General features: G+C 44.9%; 1 protein-coding gene across 1 annotated transcript in view; it reads right to left on the bottom strand.

The window, feature by feature from the left end:
- Window positions 1-25,629, bottom strand: part of MYO1D (myosin ID) — a 97,899-nt gene that overhangs the window by 13,762 nt on the left and 58,508 nt on the right. Inside the window, exons 8-20 of the mRNA XM_044297365.1 lie at window positions 17,217-17,420; window positions 16,978-17,123; window positions 16,261-16,375; window positions 15,942-16,112; window positions 8,041-8,111; window positions 7,841-7,915; window positions 4,590-4,722; window positions 3,635-3,801; window positions 3,264-3,471; window positions 2,948-3,171; window positions 2,725-2,869; window positions 2,401-2,505; window positions 1,157-1,270 (exon numbers count right to left, since the gene is read on the bottom strand). Of these exons, the coding sequence (XP_044153300.1) occupies window positions 1,157-1,270; window positions 2,401-2,505; window positions 2,725-2,869; window positions 2,948-3,171; window positions 3,264-3,471; window positions 3,635-3,801; window positions 4,590-4,722; window positions 7,841-7,915; window positions 8,041-8,111; window positions 15,942-16,112; window positions 16,261-16,375; window positions 16,978-17,123; window positions 17,217-17,420 (1,878 nt within the window). The remainder of the gene's footprint in view (window positions 1-1,156; window positions 1,271-2,400; window positions 2,506-2,724; window positions 2,870-2,947; window positions 3,172-3,263; window positions 3,472-3,634; window positions 3,802-4,589; window positions 4,723-7,840; window positions 7,916-8,040; window positions 8,112-15,941; window positions 16,113-16,260; window positions 16,376-16,977; window positions 17,124-17,216; window positions 17,421-25,629) is intronic.

Genomic DNA, 25,629 nt, shown 5'->3' with positions numbered 1-25,629 from the left:
GGCGACTGCACTGTATTAAGGAGAGGTTGAATGGGGCCATTTATTGTGAGATTTTGAGCAACAACCTCCTTCCCACAGTCAGAGCATTGAAGATGGGTCGTGGCTGGGTCTTCCAACATGACAACGACCCAAAGCACACAGCCAGGATAACCAAGGAGTGGCTCCGTAAGAAGCATATCAAGGTTCTGAAGTGGCCTAGCCAGTCTCCAGACCTAAATCCAATAGAACATCTTTAGAGGGAGCTGAAACTTTGTTGTTCAGCGACAGCCCCGAAACCTGACAGATGTAGAGGAGATCTGTGTGGAGGAGTGGACAAGACAAATTCATTCTTTAAAAATCATACATTGTGATTTCCTGATTTTTATTTTATTCTGTCTCTCAGAGTGGGAATGCACCTACAATGTAAATTTCAGACCCCTCCATGATTTCTAAGTGGGAGAACTTACAAAATCGCTGTTCCTCACTGTATATATACATAAAATCATATTCTTAGCAATTCCAGTGTAAGAGATATAAAACCTTCAAAAGTATGTTGCCATCTAATACATGTATAAATAAAAAATGTAGAATATATAACCCCCTGCTGCTGATAAGAAAAAAGTGTTAGCTGTTGTACGTCTTGTACAAAACATACTGCTTTTGTTCATGGGAGGGGTTTTCCCACTAATTATATTCTAACCAAGTACCTGGATTTGAATACTTTTTTAATTGCATGTAATTAAAAATGTATTATAGCTACTGAGTTATTCTATGAAATCTATTATATAGCGCCACCTGCTGTCTTGCCCTTGTCCTGCTCACTGAGATGGAAGCACATGCTCAGTTCTATCCTTGTACGGCCACCAGCTGCAGCAGACAGGACACGCCCTCTGTGAAAGGACACGCCTACTGAGCTGCCAGCTTGAAATAAATCTAGCAAAATAATTCTAGCGATGAATGGTGAGATCTCTGGATCCATGTGAGGTACAGGGCTGGTTCTAGCTTTGTTAGAAAGAGGTTTCCATGTAATAGACTATGTATGATTTAAATTTTTTACATTAATAATGAGATAACCCCTTTAACTACCCCTTTTATTCAGACATAGATCCAACTAAGCTGATAAGCCATAAAACATATCCAGGTAACATTCCCCATGTAGCTAGCATTCATCACTTACATTATATAGCGGTGTGCTGCTCATGACTTTATACTGCTTGCTGGGATCCATTTTGTACAGATGTCTATCAGTTATAAAGATGGCGCGATCTTCTACTTTATTAAACCTGTTAACCTGTGTGACGAAAAGGGGGAGACAATCAGATAATAAGAGAAGGACATAGTCAGTCATTATTCACCAATTCACACAGGTATTCATTGCCACTAAAGCGTGTATTACACTGCCTGATTTTTTGGTAGATAATCGCTAATGTTAGCGATCATCTGGCAGTGTAATACCGCCACCGACCGCCCAATGAACAAGCAATCCAAATCTTTTGACATGTTAAAAAATTATTGTTTGCAGGCGGCAGATCGTGCTGTCTAATAGCGATCTGCCACCGGCAACCCACTATACAGCACGGGGACAAGCAGTGGCATAGTGATCGCTCCTTCCCATGCTGCGGAGGAGATTGCTGCATGTAACAGCAACGGTCTCCTCCGCTAGGGAGGGCTTCCCTCCTGACAATGAACTGCCACATCAGGCTAGCCATACACATGAGATATCTGGCAACAGCCCTCTCTCTCTTGACCCCCGTATACACATGTATGCTCAGCTTGGCTGGGCATGCATGTGTCCTGAATGGAGAGAGGAAGCCGCAGCCAGACACCTCCTGTCGGTGGCAAATTTCTCCAAGAACAAAATGAACAGACTTGAACAGACTTGGGAGGCCACCATATACTGTACATTAGATAAATGACGGTTCGGCTACCACTTATCTAATGTGTATGTTGGGATCTGGATGCATCATGCAGATGGATGCGTTCCATTTAAACAATCACACAAAACGAGATTTAGTAAAGGCGTTGGTCCATCTGGGAAACTGATGGCATATTGCTAGGATATGCCATCAATGTCAGATAGGTACCCGCTCCTATCTAGAGAATGGGGACCCAGAAGTGAAGGACAGCACACTGCACATGCACGGCGTGCTCTCCATTCATCTCAATGGTAGTTCTAAAACCAGCCAAGCAAGCACACTCGACTATTTTCATAGCACCATGCCAGGTTGAACGGAGGGTGGACACGCATGCCCAGCTACTCCCTGTTCACATCAAGGGGTCCCATTCTGAAGAAAGGAGCGGGTCCCAGACGTGGGACCTGCACCTATCTGACATTGATGGGACATCGTAACGATGTGCCATGAAGGTCCCCAGATGGGAATACCCCTTTAAATTCTTAACAACATGTCAAGAGCTGCTCACCTTGCGCACGGTACAGGAGAAGAGAGGCTGCATAAACTTGTCTTTTCTCTGTAGCTCACTTGCCCGAGATACAAAGAATTCTGAACCTTGGCTGTTTTCTTGTTTCTGTAAGGGGAAAGAACGTCATTGAGACTTTTTTAATATTTCTTTTGAAGCCAGCAAGGAATGCTGTCATATTACAGCTCTGAAGCCTGAAGAATTGTAAATGCCGCTCTGGAGGGCAATACAAATTGTAAATTAGAAAAGATTGAACATAAGTAAAGTATAAAAAATGACTTGAAAATAGTTTTCAAAGATGGGCATGTTTCATATAAAAGAACTTACAGATGACAAGTAGTTCCCTTCCCAGCTCCTCTGAAGGCCCATATCAGCTCTGTGCCCTTTGAGACTTTCAAACGCAGCAACTTTAGCCTTGATTTTTGGTATGTCAGCAGGAGGTATGCTCTTTATTAGTTGGTACGCTCTCCATCTGCAAAAAGAGATTGCAAGCTCTGTTGGTTTGGCGACATCATGACAGACTACTAACTCAATGCCACTCCTTCTGTACCTGTTGAAGATACTCTGCATACATTCTTGGAATCGTCGAAGCACCTTAGGAGGTGTTGGCCATTTTACATTCTTTCCGTAATCTCTGCTGTTCCGTACTCCGTTAAACCTACGGACCACCTCATGGATGTAGGACTTCACTTTGTAGCGCCTATAGTAGCGCAGAATTGTGAGGGCTGCCTTTGTTCTCTTATATTTCCAGCGGGCCAGTGTTCCTCTCCACATCTGGAGGAATAACAAGAATTCACTTAGATACCTAGTATAGTACATAACGTGTCAAAGAAATTGACCAGACCTCATTGTGGATTCCATCATACCTTTTGCAGGAATAGGATGATTCTGATCAACATCTCACTACGCTTCTCCTCCAGGGAGAACAGGGTACGTGGAGTGCGAATAAACACTTTGGTTTTACCATAGGCAGCATCTTGGTGGAAACCACACTCAGTCAAGAGTTTTTGTACAGCAATTTGGTCTGAAGGCAAGTCATGGTTTGGCCACGTCAGCTGGGAGATCATCTTGTACCTGGACAGGTGGACAAGGAAGATGGATGTTGAATGAAGGCTACAACTCAAAGTATAAACATTTCCTCCATGAAGATAAAGTATTCCCCCTCTCCCCCAAATATGAAGGACACCTAGATTGCCATAATGCTCTACGTAGACGTAAAAAGAAAAAGTACACTTACCTGTGCAAAAACTTCTCATATTCCTGGCGGTAGGCAAAACCGGCTCGTCGGACACGGACATTCTCCAGTAAGCCCAAATACTCCACTTGGTGTTTACAGCGCTCCTCGTCAAACAGAGATGGTGACTTTTTGTCATTTGGTTTAATGCAGCGGACGTAGTAGGGCTCCTGAGACATCACCACAGATAACAGAAGGTTAGATGGAAACCTAAAGCTTTTCCTACATCAGATGACTGTACAGTCCATAGTGTAAATGCTACATGCTCCATAATGTAAATCACCAGAGCAAGTTCTGCGAAGATTGAGTTCGACAGAGATTTCAGCTCTGAAGCCTGCAGAATTGGGAATGCAGCTCTGGACTACAATATAGGCTTTTAATTCAATATCACTATAAGTAATGGAATGCCTTTACTCAAGCTGTTTGAAGGTATGTTCACAGAGAGTTTTTGGACGTGGATTTTGGTGTGGATGTTATATCCAAATACAGAGCTGAAAGCGCCTGCAATTGATCACTTATCAATTTACATGTTTTTATTCCCGTTCCGCAGTTTAAAAAAATGCAGCGTGGAAAGTAGAGGTGACATGTTCATTCTTGGTGCACATTCCGTTCCAAATCCACATTCAAACTTCCACGTCAAAAATGCCATCCCAAAAAACCCCACAAGTAATCCTGAAGTGGATTTGGCATCGTTCCCCCCCCCCCCCCCCCCCCAGTATATACCCTGATTCTTTCTATATGGAAACAAATGCTTCCACTTAGCATACCAATGTGTACTGTACAGGAGCGTAGGAGCTCTGTATGGAGCAACCAAAACTCAACTCCTAATACATTATATGATTTATCTAGAAAGTTTAGAATTTTAGTCTTCAATTAAAATAGTGAAGACTGGTCATTACTCCAATATTCTGAGGACACACAGCAATAACACATTGCATTCCTCTTCCTTGTACTGTACCTTGGATGCCAGATTGTCCACAAGGGCAATCATAGAGTTTTTGAATAATGTAGCTGCAGTCAGTGGACGTTTGGTGACCTCGGTGATGCTTAGCTTCCCTTCTGGCCACATATTCTTCAGCACAGGATTAGCACTAAGTAAAAAAAAAAAAAAGTTAAAGGGTTTGTCTCACGTCAGCAAATAGCATTTATCATGTAGAGAAAGGTAATACAAGGCACTTACTAATGTATTGTGATTGTCCATATTGCCTCCTTTGCTGACTGGATTTATTTTTCCATCACATTATACACTGATCGTTTCCATGGTTATGACCACCCTGCAATCTATCACTGGTGGTCGTGCTTGCTCACTATAGGCCTATGTGTGCTCCCACAGTCCAAGCCACCAGAGAGGCTGACGCTTTTTCCTATAGTGTGCAAGCACGACCACCACTGATGGATTGCAGGGTGGTCATTATCATGGAATCGAGCAGTGTACAATGTAATGGAAATACGAATCTAGCCACCAAAGGAAGCAATATGGGTAATAACAATACATTAGAAATTGCCCCAACCAAACTAGAGTCCCATTACAAAGATGTTTAGTAAGTTGTAACTATCCTGTATTGATTTTAAAAGACATCATTAATAATTATCCTTTTAGGTCTGTTGACTGAGACGCTGTTTTCCTCTTGTTGATCTGAGGCTTCGTTCCTGAGTTATGATACCTTTTTTTAATATGCAAATTTGACATCTAGTGCAATGAGGGCATCACCATTGCTCTTGTTGCACCCAAGCTACATTTATTTCTGTGGTCAGCACCTCCCTGGCTGCTTTGTCACTGCATGGCCCTGTCAATCAAAGAAGTTGGGGGGGGGGGGCTGGCCAGAGAAATGAGTGGAGCTTGGGTTAAACATGAGCAATGGTGATGCCCTCTTTGCACCAAAGTCCTAATTTGCATATCAAGAAAAAGTATTACAAACATGGGAATGGAGCCTCGGGGTAAACAAAAGAAAAACAGTGTTTTAATCAGGTAAACAACAGTTATGTCTTCATGCAAACAGTTTGAGAGGGTGACAGATTCCCTTTAGTTTCACAATCCTGCTGATTCCTTTTACCACAGAGCAATGCTTGGATGGCCGTTAAAGAGGTTATTTCACATGAATCAGTTTTATACAAAAAGTCCTGAAATGTTAATAGCTGTTCTAAAGTATTTTACATTGTTTATAACATAAAAAAAACTTTTTATCATGTTTTGCTTCTGCATGTCCCCCTTGGTGGTGCTGCTAATCTGTATTGTTGGAGCGGGCTCTCAACTGAATCAGTCTCCTGCCCCCTCTGGCAGCTGAAGATATAGTCCTTCTTACTTTGCTTGCAGAAAGGGTCTATTCAGCTATACTCTCATGCTACTGCTGAAGCTCTGGTCCTTTACTTGGTCACAGAGGATCACTATGTAAAGACCTGGATGTGGGGAGAGTGACTGAACATGTTTGTTACATAGATGTAGCGCTATGCTACTGTGGAAGCTCTGGCCCTGTCTACTACGTTCTATGCAAAGAGCAGAGGATCACTATGCAGAGACCTGGCTGTAGGGGAGTGGTACTGAGGATGTGTGACCACCAGCATTCAGCTCATTGAGTAAACGTGTGCACATTGCTATATACATATGCACACTGCTACACAGCTGTACCGCTACGCTACTGTGTAGGCTCTGGCACTGTCCTGATAAGAAGGACAGAAAGCTATGTTTACTACCTTCTCTGCTCTGAACAGAGAATCACTATGCAGAGACCTGGCTGTATGGGAGAGGTACTGAGGATGTGTGACCACTAGCACTCAGCTTATTAGGTGGACGTGTGCACATTGCTATATACATGTGTACATTGGTACACAGCTGTACCACTATGCTACTGTGGAGGCTCTGGCCCAGTCCTGATAAGCAGGGCAGAAAGCCATGTCTACTACCTTCTCTGCTGTGAACAGAGGATTACTATGCAGAGACCTGGCTGTAGGGGAGTGGTACTGAGGATGTGTGACCACCAGCACTGAGCCCATTAGGCGGACGTGTGCACAGCTGTACCGCTATGCTACTGTGGAGGCTCTGGCCCAGTCCTGATAAGCAGGGCAGAAAGCCATGTCTACTACCTTCTCTGCTGTGAACAGAGGATTACTATGCAGAGACCTGGCTGTAGGGGAGTGGTACTGAGGATGTGTGACCACCAGCACTGAGCCCATTAGGTGGACGTGTGCACAGCTATACCGCTATGCTATTGTGGAGGCTCTGGCCCAGTCCTGATAAGCAGGGCAGAAAGCCATGTCTACTACCTTCTCTGCTGTGAACAGAGGATTACTATGCAGAGACCTGGCTGTAGGGGAGTAGTACTGAGGATGTGTGACCACCAGCACTGAGCCCATTAGGTGGACGTGTGCACAGCTGTACCGCTATGCTACTGTGGAGGCTCTGGCCCAGTCCTGATAAGCAGGGCAGAAAGCCATGTCTACTACCTTCTCTGCTGTGAACAGAGGATTACTATGCAGAGACCTGGCTGTAGGGGAGTGGTACTGAGGATGTGTGACCACCAGCACTGAGCCCATTAGGTGGACGTGTGCACAGCTGTACCGCTATGCTACTGTGGAGGCTCTGACCCTATCCTGATAAAGGAGGACAGAAAGCTATGTCTACTACCTTCTCTGCTGTGAACAGATGATTACTATGCAGATATCTGGCTGTAGGGGAATGGTACTGAGGATGTGTGACCACCAGCACTGAGCCCATTAGGTGGACGTGTGCACACCTGTATCGCTATGCTACTGTGGAGGCTCTGGCCCAGTCCTGATAAGAAGGACAGAAAGCTATGTCTACTACCTTCTCTGCTGTAAACTAGGGTAGTGGAACTGAGGATGTGTGACCACCAGCAATCAGTTCATTAGGTGGACATGTGCACATTGCTATACATCCAGCGCTGCCATACTGGATCATTTTTAACAATATGTCAATGACAAATATTCTTCATTTTTATGATCTATCGTATGCAATAAATATGGTGTTAGGTGACATGATAGACAGAGGGGTGGAGATGGGCTTCTACCTCTTTCAAAGTGTAACCAGTAAAATCTTTGAAAGCAACGCTGTGCATGAATGAAGGAAAAATTCAGAACCTTTCATGAGGGAATAAACAGGACCATTGGTGACAAACAGTAACAAGTGACAGATCCATCTGTTCTAGGGCTTCTTTATAGTGAGCACACAAGGACACCACTGCTTCTTCTCACCTGTTGTACATGAGTCTCTTGAAGTCCTGGAATAGGGTGTCTTTGTTCTTATCAATGAATCCCACCACGGAGTAACTGTTTGGAAGGAAAATATATGGTTAACTAGGAAACCATAACCAAAACAATGTCTCCACATACATGTCTCCAAGACTCATCATGGGATGTCACTGCAGTGTCACGCAGTGGGTTCCAATACTCACAGAACATCTCCAGCATAGTGGCGGATCCGGAAATCCCGGTCATATTCCAGAGCTTTATCTGTTGGACATACCTAAAAAGACAGAATATGAATACGTTATAGAAAACTAATGGTAATAGTAAATCATCCATTTTCATGAGGAGGATTAGGACATAGACAATCTGAAAACATGGAAATAAAAGTACCCTATGTTGCTACAAGCAAGGCACCATCAAGCTGCTGTTGACTTCAGATTAGTATCTTAAAGGCTATGTACACCTTTGGGGGCAATTTATTTTATAATTGCATTGTACTTATTTTGAGCTAAAATAATTTTTTAATTAAAAAATATGGAATCCTTTTTTATGTGTACATAGCTGAGATGCGGAACTAGCAGCCTGTGGATTTTGTCTTTTCCGTCATTTGGGGAGCTGACAGACTCCTTATCTCTGCTCTTTGACATTATAAACAAACACTCATTATAGCTCAGTTCTTATCGTACTGATAACAATGTGGCTTATATATAAGGGTTTATGACCTCTAATTAGTAGTTTAGAAATAAGTCACACAGTTAGAAAAACAATTAACCCTTTGTGAGAGAATGACTCAATATTTTTTTTACTAAAGGCCATTGAAAATATGACTTTTAGCCAAAAATGAGTAAAATGCAATAATAAATGGATTTTAGCACAACAATTAGGTATCATATGGTCCATGTTTATGTGTAAGTCTGGGGCTACACAGCGATATATGTCTTGCGACAAAGTCTCAGAAGAATCGAGTGACAAAAAATATTTGTACAACTTGCTGTAAAAAACAGAGCCAAGTCGCAGGTAAGTCACAGTCACACCCGACTTGCATTGTGGTCTATGAGAGCAAAGTCACTTGCAACCTACAACCAAATATCTGACAGTGTCACGTCACTGCAACATCATTGACAGTCATTAGATCAAATACCGTGTGAAACATTGCCTTGTAGTATTAATTACCGGTAGGTCATCTGCTTGTTGATGGTTTCTATATAGCAGCAGATTTTTTTTCAGGACAGTTAAGGCTACTTTCACACTTGCGTTCGGAGTGGATCCGTCTGGTATCTGCACAGACGGATCCGCACCTATAATGCAAACGACGGTATCCGTTCAGAACGGATCCGTCTGCATTATATTTCAGAAAAAAATCTAAGTCTAATTGTTAGTCAGACGGATCTGTCCTGACTTTGCATTGAAAGTCAAAGGGGAACGGATCCGTTTGAAATTGCACCATATTGTGTCAATGTCAAACGGATCCGTCCCCATTGACTTACATTGTAAGCACGGCCAGGCGGACACGAAAACGCTGCAAGCACCGTTCGGGTGTCCGCCTGCTGAGCGGAACGGAGGCGAAATGGAGCCATACTGATCCTTATCCACTCAGAATGCGTTGGGGCAGTACGGATCCGTTCTGGGCCGCTTGTGAGAGCCTTCAAACGGAACTCACAAGCGGAACCCCGAACGCAAGTGTGAAAGTAGCCTAAATAGAAAATAAATGAATAATAAATAAATAAATATATATTTAAATAATAAACAAACAGGTATAGAAAATGTATTCAAAATGACTGGATTCCAAATTAGAAGACTATGCGACCGATGGGAATCAAAGTTGAAATGACATTTTGGCACAGGGACATAACTATAGGAGGGCAGAGGTTGCAGTCACATCTGGGCTCTGGGATAGTGGGGAAAAACTTTGTAGCGTAGGGGCATCATGTCACGTCAAGTGTCTGCCAAGCCAAGATTGCCAAGGGTCAGTTTATATATCACCTATGGAACCTATGCCTTGTATGTAGCACAACAGACAGGGTCTACACTGTCAGACTTGGGATTTTGGCCTTCAGAATTTCAGGGCAATGTAGAATCCAGCTATATCACATGATGCATGACAATGTGCTGCTACTTGTAGTCCTTGTTTGCTTTTACATTGTAGCCATGGTAGCGTGCACCTGAACATCATTTTTTTTTATATTGTTTGGAGATGCTGGTCTAACTCTGTTTAGATCAAGTAACATCCCTTTCCCACGGGTTATATACTTAGGACTTGCTGAATGATAAAGATACTTAGAAGTGTTCTCTGTTTTATTGACTTTTGAAGAAAAAAGACCCGAAACATTCCACAGCAAAGTGTTAGGGTCTAACGCTTTAAAGTCTGGAATACCAATAGGCCTGCAGACTGTGTAAATCAGGCGACAGCAGTGCACATTGTCCATTGGCTAGACATGACATCATCTTCCAGGGATTGATCCATGCACAACCCTGGCAATGCAGTCAGTTGGGATTCTGGCTCCCTCTGCTGGAAAGCTCAAGAACATCTACAATACAATACATGATTTTTCATAATTTCCCCTTTATAAGTTATTTTTAGGTTAAAACGATACATACTATGAAGTAATTAAAAGAGCTTATCAAGTTTTAAGCAATGATAGGCAATGGTGGGAAATGTTACAGAGTAATTAAAGCAACTTTAGTCCATCACTCACCTATCCGATCCAGCGCCGCCGCTTTGGTGCTCCTCGCCGGGGGTTGTTTACCAGACTGCAGCAAAGGCCTTGCGTGTACACCATGTCACCTCTGCAGCCAGTCACTAGCTTCAGCAGTGAACTGCTGAAGTCAGAGATTGGCTAGCAGTCATGGGGTGTCATCTGTTACATATTAGATCCATCGCCACCATTATGAAGTTTGTTTACCAGACTGCTGAAAAGACGTTGCGTCAGCTCATAGTAACATAGTAAGATGATACATAAGTAAATAAGGCCGAAAAAATACATCTGTCCATCCAGTTCGGCCTGTCATCCTGCAAGTTGATCCAGAGGAAGGTAAAAAAAAAATATATATGACCACAGCAGCCAATCCCTGGTCTCATTAGTGGACTGCTGAGGTCAGTGATTGGCTGCAGCTGTCTTGTGTTAAACAAACCCCAGCGTGAAGAACTGAAATGGTGGCGCTGGATCTAATTGCCAACTTTTATTATTTTATTGCATTTCCCAACATTGGGGGTCTTTTTGTTGAAATCAGACAACCCCTCCTGTTTTTAACACTGTCTGAGTAATTTAAGACCTGCTATCTCTATAATGCCACCACATTGCAATCTATCGGTATTAGAATCACTCACGCAAGGCCCTGTCTGGGACTCCCAATCTAATCCTCCCATTTCAGGAACACCACAGGCATCATGGTGGCTCAGTGGTTAGCACTGTTTCTTGCAGAGCTTGTGTCCTGCGTTTCTCCCCAAACTAAAAAAAAAACACAGGAAGGTTCCTATAAAACCGCCCCTATGGTGTGTGTGAAAGAAAGAAAGAAAAATCACACAAGAAAAGACATAATGCGATATCTATACAACCAATCACTGAAGAATCCAGAAAACCAACCAAAGCGGTGATCAATTATTACACTAAAACATAACTTTAATTTAACAATATTAAAATGATAGGCCCTTAGATGCTATTATAGAACCAAGTAGCTACTCATGAAGAGTCACAAATGACAACAACCATCTAAGAAACTGAGTGCACGGCGGCACTTCATAAGGAAACCTTTGTTCCTACCGCTCTGTCGTCAGGATCCAGAAGGCAGCCAGTATTCAGGTAATACTATATGCTGCAATAACTCATGGGACTGTGGGGTCTAATATGGCCCTGTGGTGGTATAACCCCAGCCACTAGATGTTCGAGCAGCCTCACCACAGGGCACTCGTCCTTAGAAGGGCGACCCCGTCTGGAACCTTTCCCTGTGTGCTGCCCCTGATATGGCCCTATCCTAATCCCAGTCCCTACATGCACGTTTCATATTCCAAAAAACCAATCATCAGGGGAATTAATCAGGATACTTAGGCAGAACTACTGAGGGAAGATTGTGGTGGGGATATTAATGGTCCCAGCTCAAACCACTAATCATCAACAGTGTGATAAACTGTTTCCTCTAAGGATGGCAAGGTGATACCAGTTATAACACACCTATATGGCCATCCAAAAATTGTTAGGAGAAGAAGGAAAGGGAGCCATAGATATAGCTCCCTAGCCTCTCATAGGGGCGTGATAGCATATCATTTTAATATTGTTGAATTAAAAGTTATGTCAAAGAAATAAATAATACTACATTTCAGAGGCCATGTCATAGGTGAAAACTGTGGGGGAGATTTATGAAAAATGGTAGAAAGGAAAACTGTTCACAGCAACCAATCAAATTGATACTTTCATTTTCCAAAAAAGCTATGAAAAATGAACGGAGGAATCTGATTGGTTGCTATGTTTTTGGAGTGTGGGAAGAATCAGGAGCACTGAAGGAAACCTGCACAAGGAGAACATATAAACTTCAAGCAGATATTGTCCGGTGACTGTATGAACCTCTAACATACAGGGTTAGAACCAAAGTGGAAGAAGACAACTTCATAATTGGAGAAACATGGTGGGAAAGATTGATCAAAACTGGTGCAAAGGAAAACTGGCTTAGCAACAAATCAGAGTCCACCTTTCATTTTTCAGAGCTCCATTGGTAAATGAAAGGATCAATCTAATTGGTTGCTAGGGGCAACTAAGCAATTTTTTCTTTGCTCCAGTTTTGATAAATCTTCCAGTGTCTGCTATTGGTATCGCACGTGGTCCAGGCGGGCTATGATAATCCCCTTGAGTCTGCAAAGGAAAATTGTCTTAGTTGCCCATAGCAACCAATCAGATTCATCCTTTTTATTTTCCAAAGGTGCTTTGAAAATGAAAGGTGGAATCTGATTGGTTGCTATGGGCAACTAAGCCCATTTTCCTTTGCACTAGTTTTGATAAATCTCCCTCTTTGTATTTCAGCGGTCATGCCAGAGGAAGGAACCTGAAGTGCAAGAATAAAAGATGCAAACGCAGGAAGAAGCAATACATTGTTTCAGCAGGGTGAAGCATGTTTACAGTGTCGTCAATGACAAACGTCATGGCAGATACACACAATAACCACAAAGGGAATATGTAAAAATCAAGTCGGCGTGTGTTCCTTGTGCTGATAATGGCAATGAATCCACATTTTACAGTTTATTTTACCACGGAGACCATTAATGGAATTGAAATGAGAGAGAGATAATTACTTTTATACAACGGTTACCTTAAAATTATACTCATCTGGAGGAGAACATATTGTACTAGCTTCCAAGGCACCACAAATATATTAACGTGGTTTTCTGTGAGTTTGATATTGATGGCTTACACTCACTCTCCCGTCAATCAGCTGTTGGAAGAGGCCCCTGTTCTCCAGTGAGCGCTGCGGCCTCCACCAAGCACAGTGCCACCCATTGTATAGTGGCTGTGCTTGGTATTGCAGCTCAGCCCTATTCACTTGAATAAGGCTAAGCTGCACATTGGCCATGTGACTGATGAACATGGTGTCACTGGTCTAGAAAAAGGCCGCGAGTCAGTGACGCTCAACGAAGCAGCGTAGCCTCTTCATACAGCTGTTCAGCAAAGGTGCCGGGGGTCGGACCCCCACCAATCTGATAGTGATGACCTACACTGAGGATAGGCCATCAAGATTGAACTCCCAGAAAACTCCTTTAAGAATTATGTAGACATCATCGCTATTAAAGGGAACCTGTCAGCTGCATTATGCTGCTCTCTCGGAGATGTTGATTTCATGGTTCCATCACTTCTGTGGTAAAGTGCAGCAGATTTACAAATTTACTGCGCACAGTCAGCAAGAAGTCTGCTGCCAGCAGGAAGCCCAATGACATTCATAATGTCCCCCGCCCTCCAGCCCCTGATTGACAGATTTCTACCTATTACTGAGCATAGCGAGAAATCTTCAATCAGCTGCTGGAAAGTTACAAAGATTAACATGTAAGTTCTGTTGGGCTGCACTTTATCCAAGAAGTTACAGATGGCTGAAATCAGCCTGTTCTCCACTACTTTTGGACAAGACAAGACTTTTTAAAAGAAAAGGTGTCCATACACCATGCTCCGAATGCTTGTTCAGCTAACAACTCTCTCCCGATTCTTCATACACACTTGGTTGGGCCGAGTGTGCATGTGTACTCAATAGGGAGGTGGGAGAAAGCTGCTGTCAGACACCTATGGCATTGCTTGATCACCTGGGAGAACAAAAGGATTGGGTGCTGAAATTCAGTGACTTGGGTGAGTCATGGTGTGTTCAACCAAAAATAGACTAATGTGTATGGGGTCTTAAACTCCGATAATTATTTCCTCTCATTTATATAGTGCTAACAGGACTCTCTCATATTGGTCCTTGCCTGCTGGAAGGCTCACTATCTAATTCCCCCATCTTACACACATTAGGGCTAATTTCATAGTAAGATAGCTGACCTAATAGTACGTTTTGTAGAGACAGAGGAAAGCTGTGCAAGCATAAAATATCCATGAAGAGTATGCCAATGATCATAATCAAATCCTGGACAACAGAGCTACAAGGGAGCAGTTCTAACCACTGGGCCATGGTAGTTCCCACATAGGTCTTGTATTAGACAAATGCAGTACCCCAGAAGGTCTACTGCAAAAGGTTAGTTACCAGTGACAGAGTTAATGCAATGTTTCTTGAGTTATGGGTTGTGATTTGTTATGGACGTGCACATAATGGCATTTTATGGACAACATATGGCTAACATCTTGTGTTAGGTTGTCAGGAGATAGACTAGGTCTGCCCCCTGACTAGTTAGTGTTGAGAGAGTCTAGTCTGAAGGAGCCTGGATGAAAGACATATCTGTTCGACCTCCTGCCCAGCTAGGCCCAAGCTCAGAGAACCCTTGTCTCTGAGCATACAGTTGCCACGGAAGTAATCCTACTACTAAAGAACCCAGAGAAAGAGAGAGACCAGACATCTAAGAAGGTATACAACTGACAAACTGAAAAGTTTCAGACAGCAAGGTATTGTGCTTGTTCAAGGGTACTTTCACACTAGCGTTTTTCTTTTCCGGCACTGAGTTCCGTCCTAGGGGCTCAATACCAGAAAAAAAAATCATCAGTTCATTCACCACAATCATTGCTGTGTTCTATACACTGATATTGAGAGAATATTGCACTGTGACATTTGCTTCTATTTCTACTACAATCCTTATCAATCTAGTAAAGATAGACTTTATTTATTGCAAACAACAGCAAAACATCCAACATCAAGGGCACCCCAATACCAGGGCGTGTCCCCAAGTAAGAAAGAGTGCATCCTTCTATCACTGCACAACCCTTGGGAGTGTAAGAATGGGGGTCGTCACCGTGACCTGTGAGTACTACCACCACCCTCAGAGCCACTACTGCTGCTACTACCACTCCCTTCCTCCACACACTTTCCAAAGGTCCGCTGCAGAAAGAGCATATATTTTCAAGTAAATCCACCACATGAGGTGCTATACAGTAGGTATGTAAAGGTGTTTTTCAGAATTTTATGTTAATGGTCTACGGGGTTCGACACCCTGATGATCATCTGCTTAGGAGTAGCTCAGGCACTACACAGTTCCGTCCATTGTGTAGTGGACAGAGCTGGTTACTGCAGTGCTGATACATTCATTTCATTGATAGCAGCGGTGCAATAACCAGCTCTGTTCACTACACAGAGCTGGTCAGCAGGGTTGTGGGGTGTTGGACCCCTGCCAAGCTGATTCTGAAGATAGGCCATCAATATAAAAATCCTGGTGAACCCCTTTAAGTCATAGAGGGAGGATACCCACCTGGGGACTTCCTTCTGTTATTCAGAGTAGAGAGTGGCTGTGAAAGGTGCCTCTAGTTTTGGTGAAATTTGTCAGAAGATAAAGGTATAATACACTGCCCTTTTTCTGCAATAATAGCTGATCCCAGGAGGATCCAGTAGCCAGATGGCATAATGAGGAGCATAAGTGTTGTCCTAAAGCCTACTAGAGTGTTGAGTGGCTTTATGGTAAACTGTCATCTATCCTTCATTTTACTATCATTACCTTCCTGCTGGAGTAGTGGGCATGTTTTCCCAGCTGCTTGTTCAGTGCATCCAGGAACATGGGGTCTGTCACTTTTCCAACATTCATACAGGCGTCATCCAACAGAGATATGATTCCACGATGCTGCTGCTCAACCAAATCCACAATGATCTGGTTGTTAAAGTAATCAATCTGTGGGAAGTATAAAATGGAGATGAATGAGGAACCAAAAGCCACCAGGTCATCATCGCTATTGAACACAGTTGTTTATTGAAATGGAGCTCAGAAACTGCAAAGGTTGAGCTATTTCTTCTCACTGGTCAATGATGTGCCTACTTACGTGCTTCCAAGGAATCCCTTCTCTCTTATATTCCTCCTGCTCCTGGGTCAGGACAAGCTGAATAAACAGCTGCTGTAGTTTTTCATTACAATAATTAATGCAGAACTGCTCAAAGCTGAAAGACATGGAAAAGTTAGAAGGTAGGCCATTCGAAACTAAAGACATCATAATTTGCTGCCTTCATACTAGAAGCATAAAGTAGAGCCCACAATTCCAAGTCTTATACTGGCTCCCTCCCTTGACCATACACATGTGCTATTAGGGCATACAGACTTATCAGAAGTCCCCACTGCTCGTACTGTGCACCAATACTGGCCCCTGACAATAGTCCAGTCATAAGATAAAGTCTCCATAAAAGAATCATTTACAATCTACATGATCACTGGAGTGGAAAGTAATATTGAAAAAAAAATGCTACCTATACCTCACCTAAGGGACTATATTATTACAGGAGTGGCAATAAGTTGGAAAGAATTAACATGCTAGAAACTGACATGACTGACAGGAGGGTGGACCTAGACCTCCAAAGGAAACCTTCTCAGAAACTGATGGAGAACAGTCACTGTGTCATCAGGTTCTATGACAAAGCATTAGTTTTCCGAACAGTTTCTGATACGTTTAACCAAAAGTGACAACTAATATGGCTGCTTTAAAAAAAAAAGAAAAGGTGACTCCATTGAATCAGAAAATTGCCAATATCTGTGGAAGCCTTCATACCTATTATTGTCAAAGATCTCAAATCCATAGATATCCAGCACACCGATAACTGTGTTTTTGCCATGGAGAGCAGCATCTTGTTTCTTTACATCAATGACATCGTTAATACGACTCACAATCCAGCAGAAAAGACGTTCGTAGATGGCCTGTAAACGTATATAATCATCATTCATCCCAACATCATGGAGTGACATATGCCTTCAAGCATTGTATCACCCTCGCAGCCAGTCAGTTTGTACCTTGACAAAGGCATCCCTGCCATAGTTAGCCTCTTGATCAGTATGCTGTTTGTCGATAACATCTCTGCCGGTGGCCACAGTCCTGTACAGAAGAGCCTTCTCCAGAAGTTCATATTTAGAGCCAAGCAAGTCAGAAGCTACGGACACAACTTTACTATTCTCAATCAGGGGGGTATCTCCATCCAAAACAAACTTGAGGTTCCCCTGATAAAGGGATTAAAAAAAATAAAAAACATTAAAATCAGACGGTGACCGCATGCATAGTTATTTTAGAGACCATCATAGCAGCCAAAGTAGAAACATTAACTATAAAAAGCCAACTTTTGTGTTTCCCTGCAGTTTGGGACTTACTAAAGGTGCAGAATTGTACAAGACTGGTAGCTTGAATGTTGAAAACCAACTGGTACCAGTTAGATGCACTTCGGTCTAGGATACTTTATCAGTATAGTTACATATGAATGATACACATAGAACTACTGAATTACATTCCTAATGAATCATTTAATTCAAGAGGAAATCCAGTCAAAATCATCTTCTGATATGTCATAGACCGATTTGAGAAGACCAAATTGATGATATCTGTGATCTTTGAGTACCACCGATTTTCAGCATAAAAAGTTTCCACAGAGTGTTAAAACCCTTTGGTTTTGCACAGAGATTTCAGACAATTAGATTTTCCACACAAGAACTTTTTTAGCAGCGCCAAAGATGGAAAGTTCCATAGGGTCCAAATCAAAGGTGGTCCAAGATCACAGACTACTAATGTGATCTCCCATATATCTGTGACGGATTGAACCGTCAATGGGGCTGCTGAAGAAGCCTAAGGACTAGCCTCCTTCCTATGGTCTATGGACCCAGAACTATGGAGACCCCCTTCAGACCTCTTGGGGTTACAAGGAACTATTAACCTGATTTATGTGTGGAGTTATAGGCCACATCTTTCCTATTGCCCATTAAAGGTCCAGGGTGTGAATCCCGCAACACCAAAAGAGTTAACTCTGCACTGAGACTCCCAATGAATGTGTTAGTGATGGGATTAAGATACAGTGCCTTGCAAAAGTATTCACCCCCCCCCTTGACTTTTTTCGTGTTTTGTTACATTACAGCCTTAAAGGGATTCTGTCATGAGATTTTAGCCCTATAAGCTATACATAATCCCATGTCCGTACTAATAACATGAATCCTAAACTGGCCTTATTAAACCTGCTTGTGGCTCTATTAGCAAAAAAAAACGTTTTTTATAACCGGTCAATCGCCTACCTAAGGTGCCAAAGGGGATGTCTGTTAATACAGGGTGCCCAGCCGTCTGGTGCCCAGCGCCTCCTTCCCAGTCTTAATCGCCGCCCTCCTCACCTCAGCACAGCCTCCGCCAGATCCGGCCGGCCCTCTGCCAGATTCGGCGCCTGCGCACTATGCTCAACCTGATGCGCTGCGGACTCCTGGCAGCAGCTTCGTTGAGCGAAGTGCGCATGAGCCGCCGGCTCAACTAAGCCGCTGCCAGGAGTCCGCGGTGCATCAGACTGAGCAGAGGCGGTGCTGAGGTGAGGAGGGCGGCGATTAAGACTGGGAAGGAGGCGCTGGGCACCAGACGGCTGGGCACCCTGTATTAACAGACATCCCCTTTGGCACCTTAGGTAGGCGATTGACCGGTTATAAAAAACGTTTTTTTTTGCTAATAGAGCCACAAGCAGGTTTAATAAGGCCAGTTTAGGATTCATGTTATTAGTACGGACATGGGCATATGTATAGCTTATAGGGCTAAAATCTCATGATAGAATCTCTTTAAGTTCAATGTTTTGTTAATCAGAATTGTATGTGATGGATCAGAACACAATAGTCTAAGTTGGTGAAGCGAAAAAAAAAATATATAAATAAAACTATTGTTTAGAAATAGAAAACCGAAAATTGGCATGTGCGTATGTATTCACCCCCTTTGTTAGGAAGCCCATTAAAAGCTCTAGTGCAACCAATTACCTTCAGAAGTCACATAATTAGTGAAATGATGTCCACCTGTGTGCAATCTAAGTGTCACATGATCTGTCATTACATATACACACCTTTTTTGAAAGGCCCCAGAGGCTGCAGCACCTAAGCAAGAGACATCACTAACCAAACACTGCCATGAAGACAAAGGAACTCTCCAAACAAGTAAGGGATAATGTTGTTGAGAAGTATAAGTCAGGGTGTCAGGACTCGAACCCGTGGCCAGTCATGTCCCAGGCGGTAGCTCTACCCACTAGGCTACCGTCTCTCCTTGGACTATTCTCTTGCTAACTTCTAACTACCTCTCTTGTCCTTGCCTTGACCTGCTGATTATTCCAATCTCTTGCACCTGCTACTTCCCTATAAAACCCAGCCCTTGAACCCAGCCCTTTGCTGGTTATTGTGCCTCCAAGCCTGTAGCAAGCTTCCTCTCTGCTCCTCCACCACTATTGCTGTTTTATCCTCGTTGCCAACCCGGACCGTTTGACCTCGCTGATTTGCCGCCTGCATTGACTCACTGCTTACCACCGACCACGCCTCCGTCTACTCCTGCTGTTACCTCGCTGCCCTCTCTGCTGCCGACCCGGACTGATCGAACACGCTACCTGCCTCCTGCTTCTGCGGGCCATTGCCACTGGACTCCATACTTCCAGCTCGGTTGTCCTCTGACTCAGGTGAGCCTCAATTGACACTACCACCCTAACAGAATAACCAGCCTAAAAAAAAAATGGAGTCCGTAATGGCCACCCTGCGCAAGCAGGTGTCTGAGCTGCAAGAGTTCGGCACCACCTACCAGGAGAAATTTTCACTACTCCAAGGCCAGGTACAGAGTCAACAGGGGGAGATCATTGAGCTCCAACGGCAACTCCTGGACGTACGCGGCGCGGCTGCATACACCCGCATGCCACTACCCTCGAAATTCAATGGAGAGCGTCGCCAGTACCGGGGCTTTCTCAATCAGTGCCGTATCTACTTCCGGATGCATCCGGCCCCCTTTTCCACTGATGAGAAGAAAGTATTGTTCATTGTTAACCTCTTGACGGACGAGGCCCTGGCATGGGCGTCTCCATACGTGGAAATCGATAGCCGTCTGCTGCACGATCTGGATGTTTTCATCACAGCTATGAGCCAGGTCTTTGATGACCCCAATCGTTGTGCGACAGCTGAGGCAAGACTACACAGTCTTCGACAGGGAAGACGCTCTGTCGCCGAGTACGCCGCCGAGTTCCGCCGCTGGGTCTCAGACACCAACTGGAATCCAGCTGCTCAAAGGAGCCAATTTCGGCGAGGTCTATCGGAGGCGATCAAAGATGAACTAGCCAGACTTGAGGCCCCGGATGATTTGGACGACTTCATTCAGGTGTGTGTCCGTATTGATCAGAGGCTCACCGAGAGAAGGAAAGAAAGGCTCTGGTTCCAAGGCGACAGACCCACTTACTCTTTCTCCTCTACTACCCAGCAGGTCGCCCAACCTCCCATTGAGCCAATGCTGGTTGACGCAGTGCGCAAGACTCTGTCCATAGCAGAAAAAGAACGACGACTGGCCGAAGGCCTCTGCCTCTACTGTGGGGAGCCAGGGCACATTGCCATCAAATGCCCCAACAAATCCCGCAGAACCATTGCCGTCACTAAACTGCGAGAGCAGTGGCAGGCCGCAACCCCACCGGTGACGACAGAGACAACTGAGTTAGCAGCCACCGGGTCCCACTTCACCATTCCAATTGTCATTACCATCGGGGATCGACGACTTCTCTGTTCTGCAATGCTCGACTCCGGAGCTGGCGACAAATTTATGGATCTAACTTTTGCTCACGAGAATAACATTCCGCTTGTAACCAAGACAGCCCCCATCGATCTGGAAACGGTGGATGGGTCTCCACTCTCCTCGGGGCCAGTTACACATCAGACCGCAGATTTACAGCTCCACATTAAAACCAACCACCACGAGACGATCCACTTCTCTTTGATTGCCTCCCCCAAGTTTCCGGTGATCTTGGGCATCCCGTGGTTAGCCACTCACAACCCGTCGGTGGACTGGGAAACCCGCTGTCTACAGTTCACATCCGAGTTCTGCTCTTCGAACTGTCTGCATGAACCTGCTTCCCCAATGCCCAAAGAATCTTTCATCTCGGAACCAACTGTCAAGGAGCTGTTGCCTCCACAATATAGCGAGTTTCAGGATGTCTGCGACAAAAAAAACGCAGACAAGCTGCCCCCGCATCGACCATACGACTGCCCAATTGAATTATTACCTGGGGCTGAAATACCCTTCGGCAGCATCTACTCCCTCTCGGAGCCTGAACTCAAGGCCCTGAAGGACTACTTGGACGAGGACCTAAAGAAGGGCTTCATTCGACCCTCCACCTCCCCTGCGGGAGCACCCTTCTTCTTCGTGGAGAAAAAAGACTCCTCTCTACGCCCTTGCATTGACTACCGCAAGCTGAATGATGTTATGGTAAAAAACCGTTACCCTCTCCCCCTGATTTCGGAACTTCTCGAGAGACTCCGGGCAGCTAAGGTGTTTACGAAGCTCGATCTTCGAGGGGCCTATAATCTGGTTCGCATTCGCCCCGGGGATGAATGGAAGACCGCCTTTCGCACACGATATGGACATTTTGAATACCTAGTTATGCCCTTCGGACTTTGCAATGCCCCAGCCACTTTCCAACATTTCATTAATGACGTCCTTAGGGACATGCTAGATCTGTTCGTAGTGGTATACCTGGACGATATTTTAATTTTCTCGGAAAATCTCTAACAACATCGCGAACATGTCCGCAGGGTGTTACAAAGACTCCGCGAGCAGTCTCTTTACATCAAGCTCGAGAAATGCGAGTTCGAACAGACCACCACCCAGTTTCTCGGTTACATCATCTCCCCGGAAGGGCTGAGTATGGATCTTCGGAAAATTCAGGCTGTAATAGATTGGCCTCCCCCTAAGAATGAAAAGGAAATACAGAGGTTTGTCGGCTTCGCCAACTTTTACCGAAAATTCATTCGGAACTTCTCAAAAATCGTTACTCCAATTACCCAGTTAACCAAAAAGACTGTGCCCTTTTCCTGGACACCCGAAGCACAGGAAGCCTTCACCAAGCTCAAATCCCTCTTCACGTCTGCTCCAATTCTGATCCATCCTAATCCCGAACTGCCATTCACAGTCGAAGTGGACGCTTCCGACACCGCAGTAGGCGCTGTCCTATCACAACATACGGGAGAAAAGATGCTTTTACACCCTTGCGCCTTCTTTTCTCGCCAAATGTCCCCCGCAGAAAGGAACTATGACATCAGGAATAAGGAATTGCTGGCAATCAAAGATGCCTTCTCGGAGTGGAGACATCTATTGGAGGGGGCCATCAATCCCATAACTGTGTTTACTGACCACCGAAACCTCGAATTCATCCGTTCTGCCAAGAGGCTTTCCGCCAGACAAGCCAGATGGAGCCTTTTTTTTTTCTCGATTCAATTTCATTATCACATATCACCCGGGGTCGAAGAATGGCAAAGCAGATGCCCTTTCCAGGATGTTCTCTGAACCTTCACAGGACAACAAGGGCCAAGCCAGCATTCTACCCGAGAAAAAGGTCTTGGGAGCTACCTACCCAAAGGAACTCCTGGGGTCAATCAAGAAGGCTTATGAAAAGGACCCCTTCCTCACCCACCCAGCAGAAGACGTCAACCTCACCCTCAAGGGTGGCTTCTGGGTATACCTGGATCGACAACTGTATGTACCAGAAATGGCACGGCTCGAGGTACTAAAATATAACCACGATACCAAGTTGGCTGGCCATCCAGGTACAAGAAAGACCCAGGAACTCCTGTCCCGCTCCTTCTGGTGGCCGTCATATAAGGAAGATACTAAAAGGTTTGTCTCCTCATGCACGGTCTGTGCCCGCAACAAGACTCCCCGCTCTTCACCCGTGGGGCTGCTGCGACCACTCCCCATCCCCTCCCGCCCTTGGGGTTCAATTTCTATGGACTTTGTAGTTGACCTACCCCCTTCAAAAGGGATGAACACCATCTTGGTTGTCGTGGACCGCCTTACCAAGATGGCGCATTTCATCCCCTGCAAGGGCCTACCCACCGCCAAACAGACGGCTGACCTGGTATTGCGTTAAATCTTTAGGTTACACGGGGTTCCAGATGATGTGGTCTCTGACTGAGGAGTGCAATTCACCTCTAAATTCTGGAAAGACTTCTGCCTGGCCCTTGGGATCACGGTAAACCTGTCCTCCGCCTTCCATCCCCAGTCTAATGGGCAGACAGAGAGAACGAACCAGACCCTCGAGCAGTACCTACGTTGTTTCATCACTTATTTGCAGGATGACTGGTTGGACCACCTTCCTACGGCCGAGTTTTCCTACAATAATGCGGAACACAGTTCCACTCATTACAGTCCTTTCTACGCCAACACTGGCCTGCATCCAGCTTTCATCCCACGCCTGCCCATCACTTCCACGCTTCCAGCTGTGGCCGAACGCCTGGCAAATTTACAAGAGGCACAAGAGAACATTTCCAATAATCTCCTTAAGGCTCAGAGACGCTTTAAGCGGGCGACAGACAAACATCGTAGACCCGCTCCGGACTTTCAGATAGGAGATCAAGTGTGGCTCTCCACAAGAAACCTAAGACTGAAGGTACCTGCTCAGAAACTGGGCCAAAAATACTTGGGGCCTTTCCGGATCTCTGGTCGGATTAATGAAGTCACCTTCCGACTGGACCTCCCACATTCCACCAGTCTTCCATTGCTCTCTTCTCAAGCCGTTTGTAGAGAACACCTTCCCTGGCCGCCATCCTCCCCCCCCCCCCCACCACCAGTAAGGGTACAAGGCGAAGAGGAGTACATTGTCTCTAAGATCCTTGATTCCAGACTCCACCGGGACAAAATCCAATACTTCATTTCCTGGAAAGGCTATCCTCCAGAAGACAACTCCTGGGAACCGGAGGAGAACATTCATGCCCCCAGACTTGTCAGGGAGTTCCATCTGAGTCACCCAGACAAACCTTCCCCTGCGGTGCCCGGAGGTCACCTTGGAAGGGGGGGGGGAGTACTGTCAGGACTCGAACCCGTGGCCAGTCATGTCCCAGGCGGTAGCTCTACCCACTAGGCTACCGTCTCTCCTTGGACTATTCTCTTGCTAACTTCTAACTACCTCTCTTGTCCTTGCCTTGACCTGCTGATTATTCCAATCTCTTGCACCTGCTACTTCCCTATAAAACCCAGCCCTTGAACCCAGCCCTTTGCTGGTTATTGTGCCTCCAAGCCTGTAGCAAGCTTCCTCTCTGCTCCTCCACCACTATTGCTGTTTTACCCTCGTTGCCAACCTGGACCGTTTGACCTCGCTGATTTGCCGCCTGCATTGACTCACTGCTTACCACCAACCACGCCTCCGTCTACTCCTGCTGTTACCTCGCTGCCCTCTCTGCTGCCGACCCGGACTGATCGACCACGCTACCTGCCTCCTGCTTCTGCGGGCCATTGCCACTGGACTCCATACTTCCAGCTCGGGTGTCCTCTGACTCAGGTGAGCTTCAATTGACACTACCACCCTAACACAGGGTTAAGTATAAAAAAAAAAAAAAAAATTTTTGATGATTCCCAGGAGCACCATCAAATCTATCATAACCAAATGGAAAGAACATGGCACAACAGCAAACCTGCCAAGAGACTGCCGCTCACCAAAACTCACAGACCAGGCAAGGAAGGCATTAATCCGAGAGGCAGCACAGAGACCTAAGGTAACCCTGGAGGAGCTGCAGAGTTCCACAGCAGAGACTGTAGTATCTGTACATAGGACGACAATAAGCCGTACGCTCCATAGAGTTGGGCTTTATGGCAGAGTGGCCAGAAAAAAAACATTACTTTCAGCTAAAAACAAAAAGGCACGTTGTGAGTTTGCGAAAAGGCATGTGGGAGACTCCCAAAATGTATGAAGGAAGGTGCTCTGGTCTGATAAGACTAAAATTGAACTTTTCGGCCATCAAAGAAAACGCTATCTCTGGTGCAAACCCAACACAACACATCACCCAAAGAACACCATCCCCAAAGTGAGACATGGTTGTGGCAGCATCATGCTGTGGGGATGTTTTTCAGCAGCCAGGACTGGGAAACTGGTCAAAGTTGAGGGAAATATGGATGGTGCTAAATACAGGGATATTCTTCAGCAAAACCTGTAGCACTCTGTGCATGATTTGAGGCTAGGACGGAGGTTCACCTTCCAGCAGGACAATGACCCCAGACACACTGCTAAATCAACACTTGAGTGGTTTAAGGGGTAACATATAAATGTGTTGGAATGGCCTAGTCAAAGCCCAGATCTCAATCCAATAGAAAATCTGTGGTCAGACTTAAAGATTGCTGTTCACAAGCGCACGCCATTAAACTTGAAGGAGCTGGAGCCGTTTGCAAGGAAGAATGGGTAAAAATACCAGT

This window comes from Bufo gargarizans, chromosome 6 (assembly GCF_014858855.1).
Source record: "Bufo gargarizans isolate SCDJY-AF-19 chromosome 6, ASM1485885v1, whole genome shotgun sequence".
In the NCBI taxonomy this organism is placed as follows: Eukaryota; Metazoa; Chordata; class Amphibia; order Anura; family Bufonidae; genus Bufo; species Bufo gargarizans.
Note: the sequence above shows the minus strand (reverse complement) of the source record. Positions and strands in the feature narration are given on the sequence as shown.